General features: G+C 39.5%; 1 protein-coding gene across 4 annotated transcripts in view; it reads left to right on the forward strand.

The window, feature by feature from the left end:
• ERCC8 (ERCC excision repair 8, CSA ubiquitin ligase complex subunit) overlaps nucleotides 1-15221 on the forward strand; it is a 50931-nt gene that overhangs the window by 380 nt on the left and 35330 nt on the right. For 2 of the 4 annotated variants that reach the window (XM_020783741.3, XM_020783742.3), the window contains exons 1-3: nucleotides 29-262; nucleotides 7021-7116; nucleotides 10000-10101. In XM_020783741.3, the coding sequence (XP_020639400.1) occupies nucleotides 186-262; nucleotides 7021-7116; nucleotides 10000-10101 (275 nt within the window). In that variant the 5' untranslated portion in view covers nucleotides 29-185. Of the gene's footprint in view, nucleotides 1-28; nucleotides 263-7020; nucleotides 7117-9999; nucleotides 10102-13951; nucleotides 14140-15221 lie in introns of those variants that run through there. The other 2 variants (XM_078384562.1, XM_020783743.3) reach the window with 2 other exon arrangements.

Genomic DNA, 15221 nt, shown 5'->3' on the forward strand with positions numbered 1-15221 from the left:
GGCAGGCAGGCTCTACCATTCGCGGGTTTGTTGTCTTTACCCGCGCCTATCAGGTGGCAGAAGGCGACGTTTTAATAACGACCCAACGGATTGGCTGCGAGAGTCGCCTTTGGAGCCAATGGGGGCAAAGTTATCGCTTAACCGGGAAGGAGGGCTGTGGTTGTAGGTCTCTGCTGCTTCTCACCATGTTGAGTTTTATGTATTCCCGCCAAACGGGTTTGGACGACCCTCTACGGCTTCGCCGGGCTGAGTCTACCAGGAGGTAAAACGTATTTCTGGATAGGCTAGACTAGAGTTTGCCTCCGGCTGGCCGCCTTGACTGGCAAAGCCTCGGCTTTGCGGTTCCCCCCGTCCCGGCGCCGTGTGGTTGTGGCCGAGTTGGATGCCCGGCCCTGGAAGTCGCTAAACTTCCGGTGGTGGGGAGGTGTCCTTTTCCTGACGTTCAGGAGGAGTGCCTACCGCGGCTTGGGTGACGTGTGATTCATGGTAGAGTCATTGGACTCCAGCTTCTATCAGCCACAGCCAGTGGTGGTGGAGGATGATGGGAGCTGTAGTTCAGCAACATCGGGAGGGCCACGGATGTACTATACTGTATAGTCTCAGGTCGATAGGGAGTGGGATCGCATTGGGAGGCTTTCCCTGTAACCAGGTCAGCCTGTGTGCGGATTCCATGTGGGTTCCATTGAATGTGCAAAGGAGAGGCAGAACTGCAGCCGCCGAGCACGCGGACATTGAGCATAACTTGCAAAAGAGGGCATAGGAATGAGGAGGATTCTGTAGAACAGCAAACTCTTTCCTCGTTAGGAATCTCTCAACTGCAGATGTTGCTTGTGCATCACTACATTCTTTCACCCAGTTGCCTGTATTAGGGTGAAGTGGAGCAACTGACACTAGACATACAGTACTCTCCTGCTGTGAGTGTGTCAGCCGTAAAATATGCTCTATCCTACAGAGGCATCTACATTCATTGAGCAACTCCTGGTCACATTAAACATTTCACAATTAAGACCTCTGTGCATACAGCAGAAACAGATGGCCACCTATTATAGAATTTCACTTTGTTTTCATGGATCTCTTGGTTTTGGTTTTTTTTTTTTTTTTGGATGTCCTCTGCTGTTTCTTTGTAATAATAATTATAGTTTTCTCTAGCCCTACATGCAAGTTACTGAAAAGTTGCTCTGAATGTTTGCGCCTCATCTCTTCTTACAGTCTTGAGAGTTTCCTTGGTTACTGAGGCTTTTGTTTCCTTTTTTCTTACAGGAATAGTCTTTTGCATTGTTTCCTGATGATATTTCTGGTTTGAGTCCATAGTTATTCTCATTTGTGGCCAGTGAGCTTCATGATGAAATATATTCCTGACATGATCTTTAAATTCTTCATGAATGTTATTCTAATTATATGTTGGTACTATGATTTACTGTTTTTATTTCCTTTGGTGCTGACAGTTCCTGTAGACTGTTCCTGATCTTGTTTTGGCAGAGAAAATAGAGTTTCCTCTCTTTTCTTGTTTCCAGTTATATCATTTATTTCATTTCTGTATTTGCATCCTTATAATTTCTACATGTGCCACCTGTTCAGTGACTTAAAAATTATATTTGAAATAAAATTCTTTGAGTGCTTTTCCTGCTAGGAGCTCAGGCTCAATGGAATCTGGCCTCCTGATGGCATTGCTCTCAGCTTCACTGATACACAGACTCCATTACCACAATAAAGTGTGCATCAAGGAAAGAGCATAGTCAGCAGAAAAATAATGGGTTGTAGACCATGGTGGTATTTTTTCTCTTCTCGCCAGTTTTGAGCAACTGAACTGATGGTTATACATTTTTTATAGTGACATCACCTATAGCTTGCCCATCTTCAATTAGGTCTCATTAAACACTCTCAACTGGTACTTAGCCATTATTGTATGGCCAGATTCCATTCTGCTACTCTGGCACTAACAGTCAAAAACTTCTTAATATCTTTTCTTCTACAAAGTACATGTTTAATAACATCTAATCTGGTTGCACTTGGAGAGCAGAGAATAAAATCCACTGTCCTCTTGCCTACCTGCTAGAGACATATTCAGTACAAAATGGATAATGAGTGTGGAAATGAAAACACAGCTTGTAATCCATTCCAGACAAACAGGTCATCTTGCTATGGTGGCAGAATAAAGAGCCTGTGAATGAAAATACTGTACGATGTTTTCCCAGGAATAGTAATTAGCTTTTATCCCACTAGATGGCGGTAGCGGAGAACAATTGGAATACTTTCTGTATTTGTTCTCAAGTAATTTTGATAATATGTGTTGGCACAAAGGAACATACTTATTTTACTAATAATGGAAACTTGGGAGTCTTTGGTATCCTTCAAACTCTCAAATGCATTATTTGCTTTTGATTCTGTCTCTTCAACCCATTGCTGACTCAGATTGAACAGTCTTGCTGTACATTAATTGTTTGTATATTATTTTACCTAATAGGCTAGGTTAGTCGGAGTTAATACTAGATGTAATGATTAACAGCATTCATTCCTTTGCCTGTTTGACTATGTGCTTAAATAAATTAAATTAAAGTACTTAGAATCCCATATGACTTGCTGTATTTGTAACAATGTTTTCTAGACTCATTTTCATTCTTTTCAAATACAACAGTACTGTTCCATTGCTTGTCTTGCCACTGAAAAAACAACTTTGCTCAGAGATGCAACACTAGAAGTTCCCATTATTTGGTTTTTAACATCATGAAGTTGTGCTGCTGTTAAAAAGCAAAGCTTGGAAAGTTTTCTACCTTTCAAAAGTAATTTTGAAGGCTATTTTTGCTCCTTGTAATTTCGTAAGAAAGAAAAGAACTACAAGACCTGATGGACTGTTTTTTCACAAACAAAATCTCACAATTTGACTCCCAACTTCCAGTTCTATTCATCGTGCAGCTTCAATTTTTCCTTTCACATCTGTGCACATCAGCAGCTGAACATCAGTTTTAGTCAGGCTGCTACATTAATAATAGTGCTATTTGTACTTACCGGTAGCATTTCCCCCAGTAGCTGATTTAGTACCATCCAAACTGGGAGCCTTATCTTCTAGCACCGTATTTTGTTTTCTTTTGGATTTCATTTTTTTTTTTTTTTGGACCTACTCAAACCCCCTCACCATGCTAAGATGTGAATCAAAGAAGGGAATGCCATTTTTGTATAATTTTAGTACTAAGGAAGTAACTTTGGATCTGTACATTGTAGTTCATTGAGTTTTATTTTTATTAACAAGAGGGTTTGTTCCTAAGTATGCTTTTGTGGGATTGCACCTGTACATCTGTGAGCAAAATCCAATTGCATAATATTATGCTGCATAAACCACATATAGCACTGGTAATATGTCATGTAAATTACTAATCCAAAGCTTCCTGTTTCCCCCATTTTTCAGTGTCCAAGACTTCTTAAGTCCTCCCTGGGGAAGCCTTAGGACCCGGGGAGAGCCTTTGACATTTAAAAATTGCCACTGGGATTGGGACTACCATATGTATGTATGTATGTATGTATGTATGTATGTATGTATGTATGTATGTATGTATGTATGTATGTATGTATGTATGTATGTATGTATGTATGTATGTATGTATGTATGTATGTATGTATGTATCTTTAGTGCCCCATTAGTGCCCCAATGCACTGTTCTGGATGGTTTAGAATGTGGTAAAAAAAGACAACAAACCATAGGAATAAAATAGAAATAGATAATATCATGAAAAACTACAGGATACATAATTTTCAGATAAAAGGTGGAAAGTGAGTCATAATATCAGGGAGGGTTGCAATGAAAGGCGCCTCTGAAGAGCAGTGTTTTCAGGAGCCTTTTAAATGATGGGAGGGAAGGGGCCTGGCACAACTCCATTGGGAGTTGATTCTGAACTCTTGTTGCCATTCAATGAAGACCCTACTTCTTGTGGATGATTTCCTGTCCTCCTTTGGAATGGCCACTTGGAGGAGCATTGCCTGGGGAACCTGGTGGTGTAGGTAGATGACCTTGGGAAAAGGCACTCTGAGAAGTAGTGTGGTCCCAAACGGTGGTCTTTATAGGTGAGTATCAGTACCTTGAATCTGACCTAGGATGCAACTGATAGCCAGTGCAGGCAAACCAGGACTGAGGATGTATGATCCGACTTGCTCACACAAGCCACCAGTCTGTTTGTCACATTCCAAACCTGCTCCAGTATCTGGGTCAGCCTCAAGGGAAGCTACACATAGAGAGCATTACAGTACTCAATCCAGAAGATGACCCATGCATGCACCAATGTCATGAGAGCTCCTTGTCTAGGTAGAACCAGAGTTGGGCAATATGCTTCAACTATTAAAGGCAGCTGATTAAAGACGCAGCTACAGCCTGGGAGTCCTAAGACAGTCAAGTCCAGAATCATGCCCAAGTGAAGACAGTGCAACTGGATTGCACTGTCTTCAATATGAAGACAGTGCAATCCAGTCTAGGGGTAATCTCCCCCAACCTATCCAAGAGGGCCCCTAGGAGCAAAATCTCTATATTATCAAGGCTCAGTTTGAACCTATTGGTCCTGGTCTGTTCCGAGACAGAAGCCAGGCATCTCTCAAGCATCCAGACAGCATATGCTGCAGAGGTGGTAAAGGAGAGAGAGAGTTGCATATCAACAGTGTACTGATGATACCTTACTCCAGATCTCCTGATTACCTCCCCCAATGGCTTCACATAGACGCTAAAGAGCATTGGGGATGTTGATGACCCCGGGGCACTCCACAGTTGGGGGTCAAGGAAGCCGACAACTCATCCACAAGCTGAAGTCTCTGGATACTGCCATCAAGGGAGCCAATCTGGCAGTGATTTCGGCTATTAAAAACCTACCACCTTTGACCTGAAACTCCCAAAGGCTTCTGCAGGCAAAAAAGGAAACCCTAGGGAGACTCGGACACTGGAAAGTGATACAGGAAGCTTTCAAATAATTTATATTAAATATTATCCTTAAGATGGTGATAGGAAGCTTTCAGTTAATTTATATTAAAAACTATTGGTGTTTAATCCAGTCTGTGCAGGACAAATTTATAACAACATTTTGCCCAGTAGGTGTGGAAAATTTGAAGACTGAGACAAAACGTAGCAATTTATTGTGAATATTGAAATATTAGCTTGATGAAAAGAGTTTCATTTATCTTCCACACAATCTTGACCGCTAAGTGTCCATAGATTCACTATTAGTATCTACATATCACTTGAAATTAAAGTCTGCAGTTCTCTGTGCAATGACTCTAGTGGGATTTAATTTCAAGTAAATGCGCACAGCATTCACTCTGCTTTTGTAGTTTAATGGAAGTGTGAAACAGGGCTGTGTCCTCGCACCAACACTCTTTGGGATCTTCTTTGCTGTCATGCTGAAGCATGCCTTTGGAACTGCAACCGAGGGTGTCTATCTCCGGACTAGATCAGACGGAAAGCTCTTTAATCTCTCTAGATTAAGAGCGAAGACCAAAGTCCAACTGAAATGCATGCGGGACTTCCTCTTCGCAGATGATGCAGCCATTGTTGCCCACTCTGCTGAAGACCTCCAACAACTCATAAATCGATTCAGCAAGGCCTGCCAAGACTTTGGACTAACAATCAGCCTGAAGAAAACACAAGTCATGGGCCAGGGTGTGGACTCACCTCCTTCTATTACCATCTCCACACAAGAATTGGAGGTTGTTCATGACTTTGTGTACCTGGGCTCAACCATCTCTGACACCCTGTCTCTGGATGTCGAGCTGGATAAACGCATTGGCAAAGCAGCTACCATGTTCTCTAGACTCACGAAGAGAGTATGGCTCAATAAGAAGCTGACGACACATACGAAGATCCAGGTCTATAGAGCCTGTGTCCTAAGCACACTCCTGTACTGTAGTGAGTCCTGGACCATTTGTGCACGGCAGGAGAGGAAGCTGAACACGTTCCATATGCGTTGCCTCCGACGGATTTTTGGTATCACCTGGCAGGACAAAGTTCCAAACAGAGTAGTCCTAGAACGAGCTGGAATTTTCAGCATGAACACATTACTGAAACAGCGACGTCTACGCTGGCTTGGGCATGTCGTGAGAATGGCTGATGGTCGGATTCCAAAGGATCTCCTGTATGGAGAATTAGTGCAGGGAAATCGCCCCAGAGGGAGACCACAGCTGCGATACAAGGATATCTGCAAGCGAGATCTGAAGGCCTTAGGAATGGACCTCAACAGATGGGAAACCCTGACATCTGACCGTTCAGCCTGGAGGCAGGCATTGCATCACGGCCTCTCCCAATTTGAAGAGACCCTTGCCCAGCAGGCTGAGGCAAAGAGGAAGTCACAAAAGCAGCAAAACCAGGGAGCTGGACAGGGGACAGATTGGATTTGTCTTCAGTGTGGAAGAGACTGTCACTCTCGAATCGGCCTCCTCAGCCACACTAGACGCTGTTCCAAGTCCTCCATACAGAGCACGGTACCATAGTCTTTCGAGACTGAAGGATGCCTAACTATAATTCAGTGCTAATGCATAAATAACATAAAACTGTCTGGTTATTGCCGGTGTTTCTGGAATTGTGGGCCTAAAGTTACAGTTATGCTGGCTGTATAGATCAGTGTGATAGGCATCTGGCCTATCCAGATGCCTCTCGAGGTAAAGTGAGTTCAATTCCCCACTGTGCTTCACTGAAGAGCCAGCCTATGTGGCCTTGAGCAAGCTGCATAGTCCCAGGACACCTCCAGAAGAAAGGGGTGGTGAACCACTTCTGAGTACTCTACCTAGAAAACCTTGGAAAGAATCACCATAAATATGAATTGACTTACCAGCACACAATTATTATTAGAGTTATAATGTTTGATGCAGACATGTATTGTTTAAATACATTCAACTAGCATTTTCTAAGTTTCAGAATTGATTTTTCTTAAGCAGAGTGTGTGACTGGTGACACAGATTGGATTTACTGATAATTATAGAAATTGTGTAATTCATATTTATTTTTTTCACAATGGCTAAGGTTTTTTATTTGTTTGTTTGCTTCTTTTAAAGGGTATTGAGCTTGGAGTTGAACAAGGACAGAGATATAGAAAGGATCCATGGAAGTGGTATTAATACCTTGGATATTGAACCTGTTGAAAGTCGATAGTATGTACATTATACAACATTTTATTATGAAGAATTTTAGAAAACCAAATATTAATATATGTTTGAAATTTTAGGTTCTCTAATCAGTGATTCAGAAGAAAATTTACCATCAGATTTTTTCCATTGTTGCATTTTCCAATAGAGTACCTGTGGATTTATGGAAGTTATTTACTTGGTACTTTAATGTAGACTCCCAATTCTGTTCAAATAGGTAGTTTTGGAATTACATCCAATACTTTTCAGGCAATTATTGCTAGAAAGGATCTATGTCTATAGTAAATGTTAATGCATTAGTCTTCGTGGTTAAAATTCTATTGATTAAACCAAATCTATTCCTCTATGGTAAACAAAGCTTCCTTACTACAATGCTTTTGGCACACACATCAAGCCAGCATGCACGTGCTCCCCCAAGAATTGCAGCAGAGACCATTTGTTTACCAGGGAAAAACAGAATGAAACGTCTGATTTGACAACATGGTTTTGGCCACTATGTCTGCCAAATTTTGTACAGTACAGTATGTTAAAAGTTTCCATGCTTTCACTTTCCCATCTTTAAATTTGCAGGGCAATCCTATTTGTATCTATTATATACATATAGCTAGTGTTTCTAATGGTTGGACAGTGTCATCGTAGCTACCAACTCCGGGAGGCAGTGGAAGACAGGAGGGCCTGGCGTGCTCTGGTCCATGGGATCATGAAGAGTCAGACATGACTAAACGACTAAACAACAAGTGTTTCTAATACATATTTATTCAGTTGTAAGCCTTGAAGCCTTCAGTGGGACTCCCTCTCAGGGAAGGGACCATATGTACTCCCTCATGTGTTTGATTGCAGCCTAACAAGAGCAAGCCTTTTGCGTTGTTTATGATGAAGCACAGAGAGAGAGAGAGAGAGAGAGAGAGAGAGAGAGAGATGGAAGTGCCACACCCACTACATCCTATACTTATTTAGCTCTAGAGAATCAGGAGAGACCCTTCAGAAAATCCCCCAAAGGTGGGAGAACATCAGGTATACTGAGGCATGCATGGAAGCAAAACTAATATCTACCAAAGCTACTGTACCATCCACATACTACTATCCACTCATGGAGAGAAACAGTGAATTTCTACTGATGTAAATGCACCCACAGCAATCTCCTTGCCTCACATTCACCTAAGAATTCCAGTGACCACGGCAGCAATATGTCCTGCTGTTTCTAGCTCCAGTGAGTCTGCATTGTCAGATTCAATGAGCTACTCACAAGCACTGCTTGGAGCACAGGAAGGAAAGAAAAGGGACCATGAACCAGAAATGACTTCATGCCATCTTCCTGTCTTCTGAATCATGTTTTCCCTGGGCAAAGCTTGTATACTGATGCTGATGACCTGTGATGGGATGCTGACACATGCCATATCCTGTGCTATGCTGTGTGACAGCATAAGCAGGGTTTGACCATGTAAGTGGCTGTTTGGCTCCCTCTCCACCCAAAATTTCTGTACCAGCTCTAGGGCTTGTGTAAAGTTTTCCTGTTGACGTAGCATAATCATGGCCCAGAGACATGCAAGATGAAGTTTTATCTGAACATATCTTTACCGACAGAATATTCTGCTAGAATACCTGAAGTATCCTGTGAGAGTCTATCTGATTCATCTTGAATTTTGTCAGTATGGCAGGATTTCTCCCATATCCTGTAGCCTAGACTTTCCCAGATTGCCATATTGTCTGGTGATGATGAAAGTTGAACAACACATCTGCGGGATGTCAGGTTAAGAAAGACTTCTATAGCTCTTTAGATATTGTAATTGAAGAGTGAGTTTGTTTAACAGAGCAATGTAGGGAAAATACGCTATTGAGCTGTTATGTCTTAAAATATTTACATATAATCCAGTACAGCTTTGAATTTTTGTAACTCTTAGCATTTAGACCACATTACATATCATTTATTGAATCCTTGTCTTAATCCAATATTTCAGTCTAAATATTCCAAAAAAGAGTCTTATATAGTAACAACACATGTAAAATGGACATTTACTAAGCATAAGTCGGATATGTTAAATTAGATTCCCATAGATTTAATTTATCTTCAGATTTTCCAGAAGAATATTTCCATTCAAAATAGATTCATAAGCTAATACTTGGAATAATATCTTAATAAGATTGAACTTTTTAGAACCTGAGGCGTCTTCAAATTAAGAAATTTCTATAGACATTGGCTGAAATCCACTTGATGCAACTATGCTGCCTAAATGGTAATGATGTCGTCACTCTTTATTTTAATTAAATTTAAATTTTCTATCCCTGCCATTTCAGATTCTGAGACTCCCTAGGGATCCCTTTTGTCATGTGGAACTCTTTGGGAGTCTTTGGGTGAGAGGGGAGTTTTCCTAAGCCGCCCAGAGGCCTTTGGGTAGAGTGGGTAGCATATAAGTTAAATAAATAAATATATAAGTTAAATAAATAATTGGAAAATCACCACGAAATCAGTGCCAGCAGTCCCAATCTGGCAGTAGGGCCACCAGCAGTGATTTTCTAATTTTAAAGGCTCTCCCCCCTGCTCTCAAAAGCTCCCAAATGCTTGCCCAGCGCAAAACAGGTTCTTTGGGAACTTCAGAACCTGAAAACAAGAAAACAGGAAGTCTTAAATTTAATTAAATAAAGATTAGTGGCCCCAGTGATAGTATCTCACCATTTATTTTACATGGTGTACTTGTGCCAACTGTATTTCAGCCATTCTGTTGTACACAGAGTAGAACTTAGTCTGCAGCAGATAATGTTAATTGAAATTTTTTAGTTATGCAAATTGGTTCTCAGAGTTATGCCATTTGTGTAGCTACGCAAGACAATTTTGGCCAGGGTCGGGAGTGACTGAAGTGTTTTCTAAATCTGGGTTTCTGTTTTTTACAGCATGTTATCAGGTGGTTCAGATGGGGTCATTGTATTGTATGATCTTGAAAACCTTGGTGGAAAACCATGCTACACCTGCAAAGCTGTTTGTTCTGTTGGAAGGTAAGTATTTACAACAGAAGCGGTAGTTTATATGATACTTTTACAGTTTCTTGCCAATTACTATCTTGTTATCATAGTAAATGGAACTATTATTAATTAACCTATTGTTGTAAACAATAGATAGTGTGGCCAACATGATATACAATTAAAGAATCTGTGGCTAAAAGATTTTGACTGCAGTTGTGTTTCTAAACTAGGAAAATGCTTGCCAGGTTAAGAAGTCGCTTTATTTTGAATCAAACAATATTCTGAGTATTATCTACACTTACTAGGAGCAGTTTTTGAGAGTTTTAGACAGGATTTTTTTCCAGACCTACATAGAGATGCCAAGGATAGAATAAGGGGACATCCACATGCCCAGTATATAATCTGACTTTGAACTCTGAACTTTCTCCAGCTTGAAGGATATGTGCCTACAGTGTTCTCAGGTTGCTTTCCTGAGATTGTGTCTTTCTTCTTCTTCTTCTTCTTCTTCTTCTTCTTCTTCTTCTTCTTCTTCTTCTTCTTCTTCTTCTTCTTCTTCTTCTTCTTCTTCTTCTTCTTCTTCTTCTTCTTCTTCTTCTTCTTCTTCTTCTTCTTCTTCTTCTTCCTCTTCCTCTTCCTCTTCCTCTTCCTCTTCCTCTTCCTCTTCCTCTTCCTCTTCCTCTTCCTCTTCCTCTTCCTCTTCCTCTTCCTCTTCCTCTTCCTCTCCTTCTCCTTCTCCTTCTCCTTCTCCTCCTCCTCCTCCTCCTCCTCCTCCTCCTTTTCTTCTACCTCAGTGGATGCTGTACCATCCCTTCAGTGCTGCCTGGAGACTGTATTGGAATGGATGCAGTCGAATGGGTCGAGGCTGAACCCGGACAAGATGGAAGTCTTGAGGGTGGGTGGTCCTTCCACCAGAGGTATAGGCAACTCCCTTTCTTTTGGGGGGACGACCCTTACCGCAAACAGTGAGGTCCGCATCTTGGGGGTACATCTGGACCCGGCGCTTACCATGGAAACCCAGGTGGCGTCCGTGGTCCGCTCCCCCTATTTCCATCTATGGCGGATTGCCCAGCTGCGACCCTATCTTGATGGGGGGGCATTACTCTAGTCCACGCGCTCTTAATCTCAAGATTAGACCATTGTAACGCACTCTTCGTGGGGCTACCTTTGAGACTGACGCGGAAACTTCAGATGGTCCAGAATGCGGCAGCTAGGCTTCTTAGTGGGGTGAGAAAACACCAACATATCTCCCCCACTCTGGCTGCTTTGCACTGGTTGCCCGTCCGTTTCCGCGTTGACTTCAAAGTGTTAATGATTACATATAAAGCCCTAAACGGTTTGGGACCTCAATACCTGGCAGATCGTCTGCTCCCACCCAGATCTACCCGAATCACCCGAAACAGCCAGCATCTTGGGACTGTTCGCTTTAAGTTAATTGTTAAAATTGTAAATTTATGATATTATTTTTATATCGTTTTGTTTTTTTTAAAATGTAAAACTGTGTATATTTTAAATTGTTTTTATCTTGTATGTTGTGAGCCGCCCAGAGTAGACTATGTCTAGATGGGCGGCATATAAATGCAATAAATAAATGCAATAAATAAATGCAATAAATAAATAAATAAATAAATAAATAAATAAAAATTATTATTATTATTATTATTATTATTATTATTATTATTATTATTATTATTATTATTATTATTATTATTATTATTATTATTATTATTATTATTATTATTATTATTATTCAATATATTTTTTTATTTCCCTTATAAGGATAGGGTAAGGTAAGGGTCAACTTGGATAGGGGTACCCTCGGGGTTGTGTGTGGATTTGAACAGATACATTACAAATCAATATTTTTCATAGTAATTCTATAATTCACTTCTAGTAATAGTTCCACATATCAGAAAGAAATACAAACAGTGAGCGAGAGGGAAAGATCAAATTCAGACAGATATATTGTTATTCTAATTATTGATTATGTAGCTGATGCTCTTTATCCATCATTTATTCTGTCTCTTCTGCAGCCACAGAAGAGAGAGAATAAATGTATCAGTCAACTATTCTATCTACCTTGTAACCATGTATATAACTATGACCAAATTTTCCGATGGTCTTTTTTCTTTTTTGCATCTAGCCAATCTGATAGTATGTCCATTTCTGTGGTTCTTGGCCTTTTGGCTGAGATCAAGTGTCTTTCTTCTTTTTTTAATTTTATTTTTATTTCTTAAGAAATGAAAAGACAATTGATCATATTACAAATAATAAATACAAAGCTATTCCCCACAATTCTCCAAATCACATTTATACCATTCCCCATCACATTTTAAAGAAATATCAACCAACAATCTAAATGCTCCAAATTGTTTTCCAAACCATATGTCTCGAAGTTTATTTTGTTGGCATATTTTAATAAAGGCTTCCAATTTTCAGTGAATTGGCTGTGGCTTATTTCTCCTCTATATAATCTAACTTTATTAGTCATTTTTTCTATCAACATTATATGCCATATCTTATTCTTAAATGCTTGTAATGAGAGATCTTGGGCTTTTTTCCAATTTCTAGCGATTTCACATTTTGCGGTGCCTATAAGATTTGCAACCAATTCTTTATTTTCTAGTTTCTCATTTCCCCCTGTGAATAATGAAAATAACAGTGTTTCATTGATATCCATTTTTTATTAGTCAGCGTCTCTATCCATCTAATTACTTCGTGCCAGAAAGCTCCTATTTTGGGGCAAGAAATCCACATATGTTCCAAAGTTCCTTTTTGTCCACAGTTCCTCCAACATTTATTGGATATATCTTTATTAATTCTATGTAACTTTGTAGGGTATAGATGCCCCCAATGCACTACCTTCAGAACCATTTCTTTCACATTTGCTGATATAGATTTATATGGGTATTTTTTCCAAATTCCTGTCCAAATTTCCTCAGGTATATTAATATTTAAATTTATTTCCCACACTGTTTTAGATCCTCCACCTTTTCCATATTCTTTCTCAATAATGCTTTTATATATTAGTGAGGTTAGTCCTCTCTTTTTATTTTTATCCTTTTGAATACAATATTGTTCAACTTCAGTTTATGTTCTTAGAGAGCCATTTTTGTTGTAAGTGAATAGCAAAACTTCTTATTTGTTTTATTTGTAGCCAATTGGTTTTTATTTGCTTTGTTTTCTCTTCTATTTGCCTAATAATGATTGGTTCCCCTGAATCGAATAAGTCAGTAATTCTATATATTCCAATTTGTTTCAAGTGCCTTTCTTCTTAATACATGACTAGAGAGTTTATTACCTTCTAGTCTAGATGGTACTGGATTCTATTTTGCTTTCTCTGTGACAGTTGATCATATAGGCTGGGCCTGATGAGAGCAAAAGCTAGGTTCCTCATTCTTGTATTAAGGTATTAGCAAAGCCTATAGATTTCTTCTAAGTGGCTTTTTCAGTGTGTTTGGTTCCTGCTTGCAGTGGAAGAAAATGCAAGCCCTGTTTTTCCAGAAAGAATGAGGAGTCAAAGTGACCAAGGAGAGTACAGTCAAATGCATCCTCCTTGCTATTAATCCTTTAAAAGAGATAGCCAGTTTCAGCCTGGCAATTTATTGCTCCTACGTCCATAGTAGGTGCAATACATTTCCTTGTAACAAGTCTTAAGCAGTTAACACTCAGGATTTCCCAGATGGGTGGGATTTTGTGTTCAGAACTAGATTGCTGAAAGGTAAGAGTGAGTTCATTGTAAGTCTCTATGCAGCTGGTGTAATGCAGTGGGAAACTAAAGGCAATTGCAAAATCTTTTTATTTGAATGCAAATTCTTTTCCTCATTTTTCAAGTAATTCCATTGTTAGTCATAATTTCTGCACTTGTTTGCCTGGTTAATTACAGAGAGAGAGAGAGAAATACTTTTGCAAGCATTCTTAGTTTTGAAAAGGAGGTTTGAAGGAATAGCCAGAGTGGGGAGGCATATCCTAGCCATGAAGAACAGTACAGAAGAAAGCACAAAGCCAGGAGTGAGAAAAAAAGCCAGTGTATCAGTGTATCAAGCAGTGGACCTGAGTAGTATGAGAAAAAAGGTAGGTAGAAAATCTTTCAATTAAAGGTAGGTAGAAAAGTAGGTAGAAAATCTTTCAATTAAAGGCTAGAAACGTCTTATGGCCATAAATTTATTTTGCAATGCAGAAGAATTCATTCCTCAATAGTTTCATGAACTGATGACTAGATAATAGCAGCTTCTGAATATGTATTCAGAAGTCTGATTAGCTTATATAGAACTCATTGTTTGACAAATCTAGATGGTGGCATGCTCCTGTTGCTTGTTTATAATTACCTCTGTCCAAATATGGTTGCATATCTATTCTCATATGTGCCCAGAGCAGCCTACTCCCTTCCTCTCCCTCCTAGTTCTCTTAGTACATCATCTTGTTTGCTAATATTATGTGGAAATAAATTAATTAAAAAGTGTGGGTGTAAAAGGAAGAGATAGAAACACTCAGCTGTCCATTGCCCTATTGATGTCAGTTCTGAAATTTGTGCAAGATATAATGGCCAAAATCCTGCTGCTTGTAAATAGCGCTAGAGTTGACCCACTGAATCAGTAGGCATGTAGTGTGTCAAATTCTGTGTAATTTCCATTGATTCAAATGGACCTAATCTAGTGTGATTTGCTATGCTAAGCAACAGGCTTTCAGCCACTATTCAGGAAAGAATAGGTAGATAGATAAATAGATGTCCAGTTGAAAAACATCTCTGTCCTGCCTTCCAAAAGGAAATGGATAATTCAAACTTTTAAAAATTATTTTGCTGTATAGACCATGAGCCTCTATATCCATAGACCATCAAAGAAGATATGAATAATAGGGCATGTTATTGTGTGACCCTTCCAGTAAACTCTTTCTCTAGATGGGTTCATCAGGCATCCTCATTATTATCTTCCAGAAACCAAGTAAAGTCTATTTAGCTCAGTGGGTTTTTAATAGCACTTAACAGTACTATCTTAATTGTATTACATTTTATTCGACTATAGCTGTTGTTTTATTTTGTAACTTCTGCTGCCTTGTTTTATGATACTTTTCCTGATACTGTACTTTGAAAGTTGAATTCTAGACTGTGCACTTTTTGAACAAATAAATACATAGGGCATGTTCAAAATTGGAGA

Source organism: Pogona vitticeps, chromosome 2 (genome assembly GCF_051106095.1).
Source record: "Pogona vitticeps strain Pit_001003342236 chromosome 2, PviZW2.1, whole genome shotgun sequence".
NCBI classification, from domain to species: domain Eukaryota; kingdom Metazoa; phylum Chordata; class Lepidosauria; order Squamata; family Agamidae; genus Pogona; species Pogona vitticeps.